This window comes from Oncorhynchus keta, chromosome 14, assembly GCF_023373465.1.
Source record: "Oncorhynchus keta strain PuntledgeMale-10-30-2019 chromosome 14, Oket_V2, whole genome shotgun sequence".
In the NCBI taxonomy this organism is placed as follows: domain Eukaryota; kingdom Metazoa; phylum Chordata; class Actinopteri; order Salmoniformes; family Salmonidae; genus Oncorhynchus; species Oncorhynchus keta.
In genome coordinates, this window is record NC_068434.1 from 28099232 (window position 1) to 28116618 (window position 17387).

General features: G+C 40.8%; 1 protein-coding gene across 1 annotated transcript; it reads left to right on the forward strand.

Annotated features, from left to right (window-relative positions):
• Positions 1 to 9623: 9623 nt before the first annotated feature.
• Positions 9624 to 17387, forward strand: LOC118394221 (sphingomyelin phosphodiesterase 4-like). The gene is made up of 18 exons (XM_035787446.2): positions 9624 to 9784; positions 9890 to 9976; positions 11843 to 11979; positions 12113 to 12188; positions 13263 to 13332; positions 13431 to 13483; positions 13599 to 13738; positions 13857 to 13962; positions 14080 to 14139; positions 14264 to 14409; positions 14502 to 14589; positions 14764 to 14840; positions 14938 to 15101; positions 15226 to 15371; positions 15487 to 15705; positions 15797 to 15919; positions 16004 to 16132; positions 17031 to 17387. Exons 1-18 carry the CDS (start codon positions 9773 to 9775, stop codon positions 17340 to 17342), a joined length of 2145 nt encoding a protein of 714 aa, XP_035643339.1. The 5' UTR covers positions 9624 to 9772; the 3' UTR covers positions 17343 to 17387.

Genomic DNA, 17387 nt, shown 5'->3' on the forward strand with positions numbered 1-17387 from the left:
CGTATTTTTGACTGAGATATTAATGAGCGAGCTAGGACGAATGTAGTCAATATATTTGTTCAGCACTTTTGAAATGTACAGTGACAGAATTCAGAACATGGGCCATTCTTACAGTATTCTCCCTGTACACCAAGTCAGAACCGTAGGATAAATGAAGGGGGCATATACGCAGACAACGTTGAATATTGTAAGAGCTTTCATTGTCTGCTTATATTATAATTTCTTACAATATTCGACGATGACACTTCTCTAAACAGGCTATAGGCTACAGGTGCACCATCAAGTCAGAACAGTAGGCTACGTTATTAGGGGGAAAGGGACAAAATTATTAGGGTGAGGCACATGGGCTACTAACAGCTTACTACACAACAGACACGTAGTATGACTTTCTTAGCTACAGTATATATATCTTTCAGGCATATTACATAAATAATGCAGCAGCAAACACTAGATATTTTTTATCACTATTGTGCTATGTTCACTTAAACAGGAAATTTGTCAAAAAACTTTCTCATCAACGTCTGGCATTCTCTGGATTTATGGTGCTGTGAACAAGGTTAAATCATGACATCAGTGATCTTCAGGTCAGAGCTCTAGAAAGAGACCTGAGTTCCTGACTTGGAATTTCGAGTTGGATGACCGTTCAAAATGTATTTTCCCTGTCGGAGCTCGTTTTTTAAAAGTTGTCCTGAACTCACTGAAGTCTGAGATTTCCTAGTTCCGTGTTTCCAAATGTTTTGAACAGCAGAAGTCCTGCTGCATGGCCAATGTATTCAACCTTTTCTGGCCTATGGTGTTGTGTGTGAATGGTTATCATTTTAAGCTTGGAAAAGAGACCCTTAAACCCAGACTTGGATCACAAACCCTCTCCCAAGAATAGCAGGGGAAGTAAAATAGCGATTGCTTTGCAACGCTTCCAGTTAGCCACTGATTCTTTCCAAACCACTCATTGTTGACTTTGCAATTTCCAACTTGTTGAGTAATGTTTATGTCCAATGGCCACTGAGCACTGATACGTTTAATCTATAATTTCTCTTCATGTGACAAGGATTGAAAAAGATTTACCAGTAGATTCTCGATGTGATTCATGACGATGACTGCTTGTCTAGCTTGCTAGCTAAGATTTTTAAAGTATGATGTTGTGTCATGTTGGTATGAAGGGTTGGGAGACAGGCGCAGGAATGCGTAATAGGGGATTTTATTAAACCCAAATTACGGCGTGCCGTTAAAGGCAGGGGACGAAGACCAAACAAACACCATACAAAAACACAGGGTTGAAACCCAAACAAAAGAGTGAGGAGTACCTCGAATAAATAACACATGCGTAAAATGACACGGGACGAGACCCGTAATCATCTGCGCAATCCACAACGGCATGAAAGCCAAAACACACAGCATAGGTACACACACACACCAACGGACATTGTAACAATAATCGACCGCCCAATGGAAACCAAAGGGCACACTTATACAAGTACTAATCAGCGGGAACAGGGGACAGGTGTGAGTAATGAAAGTTCCGGAGAGATCCCTGACATGTTGACTGTCCAATCAAAATCCAATCAAAGCTACGGTAGATACAGTGCATTCGGAAAGTATTCAGACCACATTGACTTTTTCCACATACGTTACAGCCTTATTCTAAAATGGATTAAATAAAGACATTTCCTCATCATTCTACACACAATACCCCATAATACCAAAGCGAAACAGGTTTTTAGAAATGTTTGCAAATGTATTAAAAGCTAAAAACAGAAATACCTTATTTACTTAAGTATTCAGACCCTTGCTATGAGACTCGAAATTGAGCTCAGGTGCATCCTGTTTCCATTGATCATCCTTGAGATGTTTCTACAATTTGATTGGAGTCCACCTGTGGTAATTTCAATTGATTGACATGATTTGGAAAGGCACACAACTGTTTGTATAAGGTCTCACAGTTGACAGTGCATGTCAGAACAAACCTAAGCTATGAGGTCGAGTACATTTTCCGTAGAGCTCCGAGACAGGATTGTGTCGAGGCACAGATCTGGGGAAGGGTACCTAAACATTTCTGCAGCATTGAAGGTCCCCAAGAACAGAGCGGCCTTCATTATTCTTAAATGGAAGAAGTTTGGAACCACCAAGACTCGTCCTAGAGCTGGCCACCCAGCCAAACTGAGCAATCAGGGGAGAAGGGTCTTGGTCAGGGAGGTGACCAAGAACCCGATGGTCATTCTGACAGAGCTCAAGTTCCACTGGGGAGATAGGAGAACCTTCCAGAAGGACAACCGTCTCTGCAGCACTCCACCAATCAGGCCTTTATGGTAGAGTGGCCAAACGGAAGCCACTCCTCAGTAATAAGCAGATGACAGCCCGCTTGGAGTTTGTTAAAGGCACCTAAAAGACTCTCAGACCATGACAAACAAGATTCTCTGGTCTGATGAAACCAAGATTGAACTCTTTGGCCTGAATACCAAGCATCACGTCTGGAGGAAACCTGGCACCATCCTTACGGTGAAGCATGGTGGTGGCAGAATCATGCTGTGGGGATGTTTTTCAGAGGCAGGGACTGTGAGACTAGTCAGGATTGAGGGAAAGATGAACAGAGCAAAGTACAGAGAGAAACCTGCTCCAGAGCACTCAGGACCTCAGACTGGGGCGAAGGTTCACCTTCCAACAGGACAGCGACCCATATCATACAGCCAAGACAACACAGGAGTGGCTTCGGGACAAGTCTCTGAATGTCCTTGAGTGGCCCAGCCAGAGCCCGGAATTAAACCTGATCGAACATCTCTAGAGAGACCTGAAAATATCTGTGCGGTGACGCTCCCCATCCTGACAGAGCTTGAGAGAGAGAAATGGGAGAAACTGAGCAAGTACTGAGCAAAGGGTCGGAATACTTATGTAAATGTTATATTTCAGTTTTTTATTTGTAATAATTGTACAAGAAATTTCCAAAAACCTTTTTTCACTTTGTCATTATGGGGTATCGTTTGTATATTGATGAGGATAATAAAAAATGTAATAAAAAATTAGAATAAGGCTGCATCGTAATAACATGTGGAAAGAGTCAACGGGTCTGAATACTTTCCGAATGCGCTGTATAGCGTGATTTGACGTCCTTTCATCTGTGGCCAATGACCTTGAGCCTTCATGGACGGGCACTTCTAATGTAAATCTATGGCAGCACCCACGAGGGGTTGAACTTTCTAGCTCTCCCTGTAGATGTTGCGGTGATGTAGTGTCCCCATGAGTGACATAATACTGAACCAATCGCTGCGCAACTAGAGAAGATTACCAACCCCTACACTCTGTATTTTCTACATGCTGCCCTTCCACCACAGAAAGCACTGAGCTAGGCTGAAATGCCTGCATTTTGTATTTTATTAACTCAATATAATTGTTTTTACACTGTTTGCAAACTGATATGTGACACGTAGTAATGCCAAAATAACACAAAATAAACAGGCCCTGAATGACGGGTCATCACTGCAAATCATGCATCCTGTTTGCAACAAGACACTACCGTAATACTGCAAAACATGTGGCAAAGCAATTCACTTTTTGTACTGACTACAAAGTGTTATGTTTGAGGCAAATCCAATACAACACATTACTGAGTACCACTCTCCATATTTTCAAACATAGTGGTGGCTGCAACATGTTATGGGTATGCTTGTAATCATTAAAGACAGGGAAGTTTTTCAGAATAAAAAATAAATGGAGCTTGGCACAGACAAAAGTCTAGAGGAAAACCTGCTTCATTCTGCTTTCCACCAGACACTGGGAGATGAATTCACCTTTTAGAAGGACAATAACCTTAAACACAAGGCCAAATCTACACTGGAGTTGCTTACCAAGAAGACAGTGAATGTCCCTAATAGCCAAGTTATCTGCCTGAAAATCTATGGAAAGACTTGAAAATGGTTGTCTAGCAATGATCAACAACCAATTTGACAGAGCCTGAATAATTTTGAAAAGAATAATGAGCACATATTGTACAATCCAGGTGTGCAAAGCTCTTAGAGATTTACCCAGAAAGACTCACAGATGTAATCACTCCAAAGATCATTCTAACATGTATTGACTCAGGGGTGTGAATACTTGTATTTAGTTTTCCACACATTAGCATAAATGTCTAAAAACATGTTTTCACTTTGTCATTATGGAGTATTGTGTGTAGATGAGTGATCCATTTTGAATTCAGGCTGTAACACAACCAAATGTGAAATAAATCAAGGGGTATGAATACTTTATGAAGGTACTGTAGCTATCAACTTCCGTACTGCTTGAGTGCTTGAGAAATTCAAATATATTCAAAACAAATTTTATTTGTATTATGGTTAGCAGATGTTAATGCGAGTGTAGCGAAATGTTTGTGCTTCTAGTTCCGACAGTGCAGTAATATCTAACAAGTAAAATTCCTCAAAACGACCTAGTACACACAAATCTAAAGGGGTGAATGAGAATATGTACATGTAAGTATATGGATGAGTTATGGCCGAGCGTCATGGGCAAGGTGCAATAGATGGTGTAAAATATAGTATATACATGTGATATGAGTAATGTAAGATATGTAAACATTATTAAAGTGGCATTATTTAGAGTGCATTATATAAAGTGACTAGTGATCCATTTATTAAAGTGGGCAGTGACTGGGTCTCAATGTAGGCAGCAGCCTCTGAGTTAGTGATGGCTGTTTAGCAGTTTGATGGCCTTGTGTGTTTTTCAGTCTCTAGGTCTCAGCTTTGATGCACCTGCACTGACCTCGCCTTCTGGATGGTAGCGGTGTGAACAGGCAGTGGCTCGGATGGTTGATCATTCTTGGCCTTCCTGTGACATCAGGTGCTGTAGGTGGCATGGAGGCCAGGTAGTTTCCTCCGGTGATGCAATGTACAGACCGCACCACCCTCTGGATAGCCTTATGATTTAGGGCGGTGCAGTTGCCATACCAGGCTGTGATACAGCCCGACAGGATGCTCTCGATTGTGCATCTGTAAAAGTCTTTCAGGGTTTTGGGTGACAAGCCATATTCATCGAGCCTCCTGAGGTTGAAGAGGCACTGTTGCATCTTCTTCACCACACTGTCTGTGTGAGTGAACTTAACTTTCCAGCTTCTCTACTGCTGTCCCTTCGAAGTGGATAGGAGGGTGCTCCCTCTGCTGTTTCCTGAAGTCCACGATCATCTCCTTTGTTTTGTTGACGTTGAGTGAGAAGTTGTTTTCCTGGCACGACACTCCGAGTGCCCCCTTGGATCACCTACTGGAAATAGATCCATTGTCCTGGGTGGTGGTCCGAACAGAGTATTCGCTTCAGGAAAGTCGTATTCCTGGTCGTAATGCTGGCAAGTTGGGGTGGCAGCGTAGCCTAGTGGTTAGAGCAATGGACTAGTAACTGAAAGGTTGCGAGTTCAAACCCCCGAGCTGACAAGGTACAAATTTGTTGTTCTGCCCCTGAACAGGCAGTTAACCCACTGTTCCCAGGCCGTCATTGAAAATAAGAATATGTTCTTAAAATAAATAAAAAAGTTGATGTTGACGTTGCTTTTATATCCAATAATTCTTCCCAGCTGTAATAAGACTTGCTGGGATTTGCTGGGGTTACAATTTAAGAAATAGAAATATACATTAAAAAACGAAATACTGCATAGTTTCCTAAGAACTCGAAGCGCGGTGACCATCTTTGTTGGCGCCATTCTATTACCAAGTTGTGACTCACGTGAGCATAGTGGTACTTGAATGAAGGACAATCATGAGTGCATTCGTAAATTGGTTTGATAGTGCCAGAGAGCAGAATAATTAAGGAATTTACGAACGCTACGTGGTTGTTATGGCACGTGTAAGTAAACATTGGCTAAAAAACTGAATTCAATTCTTGCCATTACACAGTTACAGCCACTATCCCTCTAGATAAGACGAAAACACTCTAACCAGCTCTACTAGGGTGAGCAAAACTTTAGCCAGTTAGCTTGGGTGCTTGACTGCCTTTGAGAGGTCAGAACACTTGGAAAAACCAAAGATTTGTATAACTAATCCAAGATAGACCAGAGTCTGTCATTTCCAATGAGAGAAAATGAATCATAGTGGGCAGAACAAACAAGGAGGAGGGCAGAGCCCAGCATAAGCTAGTGAGATCTTATTGGTGCATTTGAGCATTTATTAGCATATTTCTATTATGGAACGTCTACTCTGTGAAGTGCATGTGTGAAATAACTGAATTCAACCTTGCACTCCTTCTAAACAACCCATTATTTTGAAACTTTAGGTAAAGTCTTCAAAATGCAGTCCACTCTGTTTGTGACAGATTCCAATTTTGGAAACAGAAAACTTTATAGAGATTAAATGTTTAATTAATGAGAAAATTAGCAGAATGTTGGCCAAAATTCATCTCGCTCCCACTACTGGGCTTCCTTTCATCGCCATATTTGGTAGTGAGTGGAAACGCCAACCAGATGCTTCCCATATCTGTGGATCAACCCTACTCCACGGTTAGAGCGTCAAGTGTGCACTCTGAACGATCTGAGAGCTAAATTCTCAGAATTTACGAACAGACAGAGTGAATTTACGAACGCACCCCATTTTGCTCAAATACAAATAGCACAACTTTCTGCATGTAGTCTTCAATGGTTTTCAATGGTAGACTGCGACAGATCAGGTAAATGTCGAGCTGTAACACAAAAATGTCATGAGAGGTTACTGGCCCAGTCGGTGCTGCTGCTTTGGAAAAGGACTGGGGAAAATGCGGTCTTGCCACGTTTTCCAGCAGCTCTGTAAATGTGCAATTCTGTGATGAAAAAATTGCTTCCCAAACTCACGGGCAGCCTATGGATGTCGGCATTTGAAGTCAGCCTTGTGGTGACTTGATAGCGTGTGTTATGCATCTACAGTATTTCACGTTGCACTGTATGCACCATTCCACCAGTAAATGAGTCCATCTGTGAGGAGGTTGAGCAGTGGTTGACATTGTATATGTCCTTCCACAGACCTTTAAACCTAATATTGCAGTGTTAATAACTGGGGTCCTTTTTGTTTGTTTTTGCTGTTCTCTAAATATCATTTGAGAGTTTTTAAATTGTGAAGAAATGCAATAAATGAGCTTCACCCCCCCCACACACACACTTTGCCATTCCCTAGGTTTAGCTGAGCTGACACCACTGGAACACGTCCCGATCTACATCAACCGGACCGGAGTAGAGAGAGTTAGCAGCTTTAAGTTAGTCGGTGTCCACATCACCGAGGACTTGACATGGACCAACAACATCACCACTCTTGTCAAGAAGGAACAACCTATACTTCCTAAGGTGGTTGAAGAAATTCGTCATGCCACCCGCATCCTCTCCAAAAACTACTGCTACCCCATCGAGAGCGACCTGACCGGTTGTGTTACAGCCTGGTACAGGAATGAACCGCAAGGCCCTCCAGCGGGTGGTGAAGACGGCCCAGTACATCACTGGGGCTTGTTCCCACCCATCCAGGACATCTACTTGAAACGATGGCTGAGGAAGTCTAGCAGCATCATCAAGGACACACAAACCCCAGACACAAGCTGTTTGTTCTCTCCCTTACCGTCGGTCAGACGGTATCGGAGCGTGAGGTCTGATACCAACAGGCTCAGAGATAGTTTCTATCTACAAGCCATCAGACTGCTGAACAGTTGAACAGGACTGACCACCTGCTCTGATTCTCCGCACCTTAGCTCACATGCACTCACTCATGCACACACCCAGACAGACACACATCCACACACGTACTCACGCATGCACAAACACGCACACACACATACACTGTACATTCATGCTACACACACATCGCAAATGCTGCAACCAGACTCTTGCATCCTATAGCTAATACTGCATAATTTAAACACTGTCACGTTCTGACCATCGTTCGTATGTGTTTTCCTTGTTTTAGTGTTGGTCAGGACGTGAGCTGGGTGGGCATTCTATGTTGTGTGTCTGGTTTGTCTATTTCTATGTTTGGCCTGATATGGTTCTCAATCAGAGGCAGGTGTTAGTCATTGTCTCTGATTGGGAACCATATTTAGGTAGCCTGTTTTGTGTTGGGTTTTGTGAGTGATTGTTCCTGTTTCTGTGTTTGCACCAGATAGGACTGTTTAGGTTTTTGCACATTTATTGTTTTGTTAGTTATTTCATGTCTAGTTCCTTTATTAAAGAACATGAATAACCACCACGCTGCATTTTGGTCCGCTTCTCCTTCACCACAGGAAAACCCTTACAAACACTTGCCCCCAATCCCCCCTTTCTCTGATACATGTGTGAATATTGTACTATAAATTGTGCTTCCCTGTATTACAATTAAAATATATTTTCTACTGAGCCATTTACTTTATGTTCCTATTCTTATATTTAAACATTTATTATTATTGTTGCATTGTCGAGAAAGAACCTGCAAGTAAGCATTTCGTTGGATGGTGTACACCATGTGTATCCTGTACATATCACTAATAAAACGTGAAACCTGAGGATATCAATTCAATGAAGCTGAGATCTGAGATCCACAGCAGCACCTGAGTAGACAGGTGTGTGCACAAAGACTATATTGGCCGGGGAACTCATCTCTGGCAGATTGGCCAAAAATTGGGAAGGGAAATTGATCATTCATGACCACATGGCATAAAAATGGGGAGTAAATTGAGTTTGGTGGGAAATAGCAGGACACTGCAGCCACATCAGAATGATTTAGAGCAGCCTGCCATTCCTGCAGTGAACAATGCTATATTGAATGCCTGGGTGGGATGTGATTATAATAATGCTTGGCTGAAAGTGATGAAATTAGAATGATTAATCAGCCATTGATTGAACTGCTGTGTTTTGCCTTCCACTTCAGGGAAAGAACTTGGCCTCCACTGGGCATTTATGATGGATGAATACACATTAAAACTTAGAACACATGGAGTGAAAGTACAGTGCTTTGTGCTTTTGTTTGTGTGCGTGTGTGCATTTCTGTATGTGGGTCTTCATTTCGGATTTATGCGTAGCTCATGAGGCATTATAAATGGGCTCATAATGCATTATGAAGAGTGGAATTTATAGGAAATGTTACCAATTATACTATTGTGACATTGTGTGACTATCTAATGAATATTCAATCCTGGCAATAAATAACCATGGACATATGGAAATAGAGTTCAACTCTGCAGATGGATTGGTGGGATTCTTCTATCCATTGAGCCTTATTGCTATAGAGTGTCATTTATAATAAAAAATACTGTGATTCTGGTATCGCCACAGCCCTACAATATACCAATGTGGCACTTGTACTAAACTCCCAAGGCATAATGTTCTTTAAAAGATCTATGTGCAACCTTAATTAAAATGACTATTGAACGGTAAAGAGGCATTCTTAGACAACCTATGCAGAAAAATAGACATTATTTCTTTATTTATGACATATAATTAGACATAATGGTTATGGCTCTACATAGCAGGAGAGAGCTGGTTTGGGTGTTTTAAAAAATGCAAAATTCTCTGAATTGGTTCTTTGACTGAACCCCATCCACATGGAATATCCACCTCCAGCTAGACTTGGGGCTGGGTGCAGAATAAATGACATGTGGGGGGCCCACAAGCAACTGTTGCAGAGGACAGCTGTCATACACAGAAGTCTCTAACGACATGATCATACAAAAACATTGGCACAACGTTCTGAACTAAAAGTGCACAAGATGGTAAAGGACATTTTTTAAACTGATTATTTGACTTCAATACTGTGTTTTCATCTCTTGTTTACTTTTCCTGATAAGCGTTTTATGGGAATACTACATTGCAGTCATGTCCTCTTCGGTGAGTCAAGACAAATCTTAAATCTCAAATCTTAAAATGCTCAAGATTTTATTTTAGCAGAGGATTTTAAACCTGATGTTAATGATTGAGTGTTCTACCATGCAGGATCATCTGAAGACAGATTGGACAATCAAGTCACTCCCACAGCAATGCACAGAGATGACAAAATACATTGATGATAAACCTGTCAAGGTAGCTAAACAATCAACTGAATTATACTGTATCTAGAGATGATGTGAATACTGTAGTATCGTCCTCATTAATTTCATTATATCACAGTATTGCTGTTGCAACTTGCAATTCTATGGCTAACTACCAGGGGCACTACTTTCACTGGGGACATTCTGAAATTGCATTTTTTTCAAAATATGAACACACCTACTCATTCAAGGGTTTTTCTTTATTTTGACAATTTTCTACATTGTAGAATAATAGTGAAGACATCAAAACTATGAAATAACACATATGGAATTATGTAGTAAACAAATACAAATATATGTTATATTTAGGTTCTTCAAAGTAGCCACACTCTTGGCATTCTCTCAACAAGCTTCATGAGGAATGATTTTCCAACAGTCTTGAAGGAGTTCCCACAGATGCTGAGCACTTGTTCGCTGCTTTTCCGTCACTCTGTAGTGCAACTCATCCTAAACCATCTCAATTGGGTTGAGGTTGGGTGATTGCGGAGGCCAGGTCATCTGATGCAGCCCTCCATCACTCTCCTTCTTGGTCAAATAGCCCTTACACAGCCTGGAGGTGTGTTGGGTCATTGTCCTGTTGAAAAACAAATGATAATCCCACTAAACGCAAACCAAATGGGATTGCGTATCACTGCAGAATGCTGTGGTAGCCATGCTGGTTAAGCGTGCCTTGAATTCTAAATAAATCACTGACGGTGTCACCAGAAAAGCACCACCCCACAATCACACCTCCTCCTCCATGCTTCATGGTGGGAACCACACATGCGGATATCATCTGTTCACCTACTCTGCGTCTCACAAAGAAACAGTGGTTGTAACCAAAAATCTCAATGTCCATTGCTCGTGTTTCTTGGCCCAAGCAAGACTCTTCTTATTATTGGTGTTGTTTAATCGTGGTTTCTATGTAGCAATTAGACCATGATGGCCTGATTCATGCAGTCTCCTCTGAGTAGTTGATGTTGAGATGTGTCTGTTACTTGAACTCTGTGAAGCATTTATTTGGGCTGCAATCTGAGGTTCAGTCAACTCTAATGAACTTATCCTCTGCAGCAGAGGTAACTCTGGGACTTCCTTACCTGTGGCCGTCCTCATGAGAGCAAGTTTCACCATTGCGCTTGATGGTTTTTGCTTTTAACAAGGCACACCTGTTAATTAATTGAAATGCATTCCAGTTGACTACCTCATGAAGCTGGCTGGGAGAATGCTAAGAGTGTGCAAAGCTGTCGTCAAGGCAAAGGGTGGCTACTTTGAAGAATCTCAAATGTAAAATATATTTAGATTTGTTTAACACCTTTTTGGTTACTACATGATTCCATATGTGTTATTTAATAGTTTTGATGTCTTCACTACTATTCTACAATGTAGAAATTGTAAAAACAAAGAAAAACCCTTGAATGAGTAGGTGTGTCCAAACTTTTGTCTGCTACTGTATGTCCACCTCACGTCTAAAACCAAAGTTGCACCCCTGCTAGCTACTACACCAATTTCCATAAAGACATTGTATTTGAACGTTTTAACATAAGTGGGTTATGTATTCACACACAAGCTGCAAGCGGTATGAAAAAGTTGCTTGTTATTGGCCATGTGTAGAGTAAATGTCAGAGAGGATCAGCCAGTTGCTGTTTCATGCTGATGTAGACAATGTGTTACTGTGACTGTCTGGACACAGCCATTCAGACAGCTGTACCATGTATATATGCTGCTTCCTGTTGCAAATTGTCCTCTAGCTTCTCAGTATGCAAAGATTTCAGATTGCCACTGTGTCATAGCACAACTCCTCTTCAAATCAGGTAGCGTAGCATATACATGTATAAACTGAGTGTGGGGTGTGTTAACGATGCTGTTTGGCCTCATACAGGAGCTATGTGTTATCTTCCCCTGGATGGTGGAGAGGGTTGTTGGCAGCCTGGATGGCAGCACTGTTGGTTGGAGTCTTTCTTCTCTGCAAGCCCACAGCAGTGACTACAGCAATGTACTGGAGTTCCTACAACCAAGGTGGACCTGTCTGTGATTTGAGACATTCCACAACTTGCTATCGATAATATTAAATTACTAATGTGTATTAAACCTACAGTATACTAATAAACATGGAAGTGAAGTTTTCACCAACATACAATATTTTTTGCAGTGGCCCAATGCTGAAACTTGTTTATAAACTTCAAGCTGAAGACTACAACTTTGAGATCCAAGTCGCCAATTTACCTGTAAGTTTTCAACATACAGTACAGTCACATCTGAAATTATTGGTACCACGCTATATTGTAGGCAAAATTATATTATTTTATACTAATTGCTCAGAGAAAGAGATTTTGTTTAACCAGTAAAACAAATCTTGGTGTTAAAATGATTGGCACCCTAACGATTCTTATGAATAAATCAAACAATTTAATCTGCATTAACATTATACTGTTTTAAATTCATCTCAGTTCAAGAAACAGTATTGTCACCTTTCATGGCTTCCTGTTTCACTGGGGTATAAACATTTGGTCACACACATGTAAAATCCATTTGTCATCCGTCACCATGGGGAAAGGCAAAGAACTCACAAATTAAAAGAGAGAAATGGTTGGTGACTTTCATAAATCAGGCAATAGGTACAACAACAAAAACTACTGAAAAAACAAATATATCACTTACCACTATTAGGGCAACAATTACAAAGTTTAAAACCATTGGAACGGTGTAAACTTGCCTGGTAGAGGACCCAAATGTATATTTTCTCCATGCACAGCGAGGATGATGGTTCGGGAGACAAAGACTAGTCCCACAGTTGGAGAATTACAGAACTTGACCTGAAAGTTGATCTTCCAGCAAGACAATGACCTCAAGCACACATTCAATGGTTAATTGGCCACAAAATTAGTCTCCCTTGAAAACTTGTGGTTTGAAGGATCTGGAAAGGATCTGGAAAGATTCTGTATGGAGGAATAGTCTAAGATCCCTCCCAATGTGTTCTTTAATCTCATATAACATTATAGAAAAGGGCTAAGTGCTGTTATCCTCACAAGGGGAGGGTACACAAAGTATTGAAAATAGGTGACAATCATTTTTATTTGTATTTGTTTATTCGTCTTTTTTTGCTCATCTTTATCAAGGGCACCAATACTTTCAGATGTGACTGTAAATGCTAAATGTGCAGTGTTATTTCAGCATACTTCACAATGTCATTGCATTAGCAATAATTGCAACACAATATCAGTAATTAAATGCCTATTGGTCTATATTCCTGTATGAATGCTGAGTTTTTTTTCTCTTTCATTCTAATTTCCATCCACAAGGGGGTCATTTCAAATAGACGGATTTTCCTCAATAAATTACCCTCTCAGAATCATCAGAGATTGTCACTCAGTATCCTTTTTTTACAATGTTTGACGCAATGACAACTATTACTAAGTATTATTGAACTTTGTCCACTTTAGTTTAGCGTTGTTCTTAACTCTCACCAGATGCCTTTGAGTACTTCATGTTTTATTTTGCCACAAGTGTCATTACACAGAGGGTAGGCTGAAGTGCTATTCCATTTCATTTGTTTCAAATATTAATAAAGTCAATCCATTGCCAATGCTATCTCATGTTGTAACCTGGGTGTTCTCTGTTTTGAATTGTTAAATTAGGATCACCACTCAGGGCAGCAAACCTCCATCTCAAACAGTGTCTACTTTGCCTTGGTGGATGAATATTTCAAACACTTCCTCCCTACAGAAGGATCCCCTCACTCAGATGTCAAAGTCACCTTGACTTCACACATTCCAAGGTGCTGTATAGCTAGCCTGTGCCTTTCACAATGCATTATAAGATCAGCACATCTACTATCAATATAGGGCAAATATGAAATGTAATATTTGATAACGCTTGTTTTGATGGTTCCCCAGGTCCTCTAGGTATAGTGAAACAAGCAAAGGCCTGTTGAAATGCCAGTGCCCTGTTAACGCTGAGACAACCAATCAGAGTATCTGGAGATCAGGGACTATGCTACAGGTGATTGAGAAAAATCTGGGTTGGACAGAGACACTTTTAATATAGCAATCTTGGCTTGTCTCGCAAAGGTGTAGTTGTTGAGTCATTGTATGGCCTTGTTCATTGTCCCTGCTTTAGATATTTTTGGAGATATGGCTGCCACATTTCCCCTTGGAGACACACCAGAAGCTTAATGAGGTCTTTCCTACCTTCCTTCGATGACTCATTCTTCATGACTAACATGCACTTTTATTCACATAGTTAATCTAATGGATTCTGAATTCTACATTTTAATGATAAGCACTTGTCTGTAAACCTGCAGGTCTCTGTCATCACAGAGCAGCACATACTGGTGGTGAGACAGCTGGTGAAGCACATGCATGCCCTCTCTGGAAAAACAAAACTAGACCAGTCTGATATCTTACCTTCTGCCCACTCAGAAACCTATCTCTCAGAAGATTTTAAAAGGTGAATACCCACTTTAGTGTTTTTTACAATGATGATGATGATGAGGATAATGATAATGATGATATTAACAATATGTTGTTATTGAAACCCAGAGTGGTCACATCAGAATATGTACAGAGGTTGTACCTTCTCTTGCTGCACTGCTTCAAACAGTGGCCTATGGAGACATCCTTCAGAGCAGTGAGTGCACACTTAAGTTCTACATTGGATTTACATTTGGTCTGTCTTTGACATTTGGCCATGTTATTGCTTAATTTGCAGTGTTTCCAGCTGGTTTTGGAAGGTATCCTACTGTATGCGTTCTGAATGTATGTATAAGAGAAGTGGTTTTGAATGAGCCATTTCTCAATACAGGTATTGGAGACGTGGCTTAGTTACATCCAGCCCTGGAGATACCAAAAACATGTGTACAGTGAAAACAAAGAGAAATGGTAAGATATTTTGAATGTGCTCAGTAGTGTTATAGCTCAGACACAGTATTGGGTTGAAGAGTGTGTGTGCTAACATAAAGCTGTCTCTGTCTCTTAGGGCCTCTTTCATTCAGGATAATATTCTCATGTACACCAGGCTATTCAGCTTCTTCTTGAAAAGATTTGCTCATGTTGACCTCGTCAACGTCGACAATGCAACCATGGTTTTCAGGATGACAAAAGTATTTGCCCAAACCAGTCTTCCAGAATTGATTGAAAATGGTAACCACAATTATTACCAAAATGGTAACCACAATTATTTTTAGTTGAAGGGCACTGTACCTCAATCACAATGAACAACATTAGACCTCTCAAGATTTGTTTTCTCCATACATTTTGTTTACAGGAGAAAAATTGCTATTGCATCAGGGTCCCCTCCTCCCATCCACTCTGATGGCATCTCAGGTGCCTCCCACTGAAATAGCTGCCCTGCCCAAGACTCACATCAATAACAAGAAACTACAAATGTTTGGGGTAGAAATGCGAGCCGAGGTAAGTCCCATTAAGGACAAGTGAATGACAAGAAAGACAATTCGACTGAGGGTGCTGCAATCTACCAAATATGCATAGTGGTCACAAATGCTTTCCTATATTCTGAACCTTGTAGGTGCTGAAACTGGTCCAGAGACTAATGCAGGCCCAACAGACTGCAAAAACCACATTGGATCCGCCAGCCAATGTATCAGTTGGCCAGTTTCTCTGTTCCTGGAAGAGGTTGATTCTTAAAACCAATTCAGAAAGTGGGGGGAATGACATGACCAAGTCTGACATGAAGACAGTGGAGCTACTAAAGAAAACTGTGGACCACCTCAATCAGGTTTTCAACGTGAGAAGATGATATGACATTGGTTATTATTATCAAGTAGTACTAACCAATGTTAAAGTGATGTCTCAAATCATTTGTGGTTGTTTTGTAGCTCAACACAGGTCATCTATCTCAGATGATGATGAACATGGGGTCAGTGGAGGAATCCAAGCAGCTCCCTGACTGTATTCACAGTGAAAACGGGCTGATCCTGACAGACCTTGGCAGAATGCAGGTGAAAATGACTACTGCAATCAAAATGAATGATGTGCATACAGTGCAATACATAAATGTACATTGTAATTGTGTTCTATTGCAGATTATCAATGGCCTTCGCAGATTTGATATTGAGTATCAAGGGGACCCACAGCTGCAGCCTGTGAGAAGCTATGAAAACGCAGTCTTGGTGCAGCTTATGTTTTGGATCGCCACACTAATCAATAACAAAGTAAGTGGGGAGTCTTACCAGGGGGCTTCATGCACCCCAAAAATCTGAGGGGGCACAAAGTGCGTGAGGATGGATGGGGGGTGGAAATTGGAGAAGTTGGCATTTTTCAAACACCTGAAACATCTTTTTCTTGCAATCTAGAGCCATAATCATCATGCTTAATTCTATAATTATTTTTTGCATATATAAACATACCTTTTAAGCATACCTCTACTAAAATCTGGGTAAAATATTGAAAGGAATGTGAGTCTTATTCAATACATTTAGTAATTGCTTGCTGTTCTAAAGTGTACCAACCTTGCCAGCAATCATACCAGCTAAGACAGTTAGACAAGCTCTCTACTTGAACTTGATTGATATCCTGAAATGGCGTATTGGTACCTAGTTATGAGGTTGGGAGATTGGGAACCTACAGTATCTGCTATTTGTCTAACTTAATACAATTTCTAGTTGGCTAGTAGTATTACAGTATTACAACAACAAAAAAGATAACTTTTTAAAATTATTTTTTATTTTACATGACAAATCTGAGGGGTCACGTGCCCATGTGCCCCCTATGAGCATTATGTCTTTGGGTCTGACTTTATATGCAATTTAATATTTCTATAATGATTAATTAGGAACACTATTATATATATTAATTGGCACAACTGCGGGAAGCATTGGAGTCAACATGGGCCAGCATCTCTGTGGAAGGCTTTCAACACCTTGTAGAGTCTATGCTCTGACTTATTGAGGCTGTTCTGAGGTCAAAAGGGGGTGCAACTCAATATTAGGAAGGTGTTCTTATGTTTTGTATACTCAGTGCATATGGCATGCAATAGGCCTACCTATAATGATTGGTAGTAGTACAGGGATACATGTATTGACTAAATTACTTGAGAATTTTGTCCTGCAGCTTGAAGGACACATGAACAATCTGTGCTCACAACAGAACCTCCTGGGAAGGCTGGGACAACACTACCTTATCACCTCCACTGTAAAAGGAAGGTTCCCAAGGAGTACAGTGACACAGCAAAGCCAGGACGACTACCACCTGAGGCCACGCCTTACCCTGCGCACATTTGCGAGTTATCGCACATTACTCATTCTCCTGTTACTCTACTCGCTGGGATCTCTGTTTTCTATTAGCCCACTGTTCAGCACATGCCTCATCTTAATGTTGAGCTTTTTGTATGGACTGTGCATGACTGTCTACGTGGGAAAGTAAAAAAAAATGTTATTCTGCGTCAATGTGTGTTATACCTAATAAAGG

Excerpts from the sequence above, each read along its gene's own strand:
- LOC118394221 (XM_035787446.2), top strand. Across the intron at positions 14,140-14,263 it reads CACACCAGAAGCTTAATGAG|GTCTCTGTCATCACAGAGCA; the intron begins GTCTTTCCTACC and ends GTAAACCTGCAG. Across the intron at positions 14,410-14,501 it reads CTCTCAGAAGATTTTAAAAG|AGTGGTCACATCAGAATATG; the intron begins GTGAATACCCAC and ends ATTGAAACCCAG.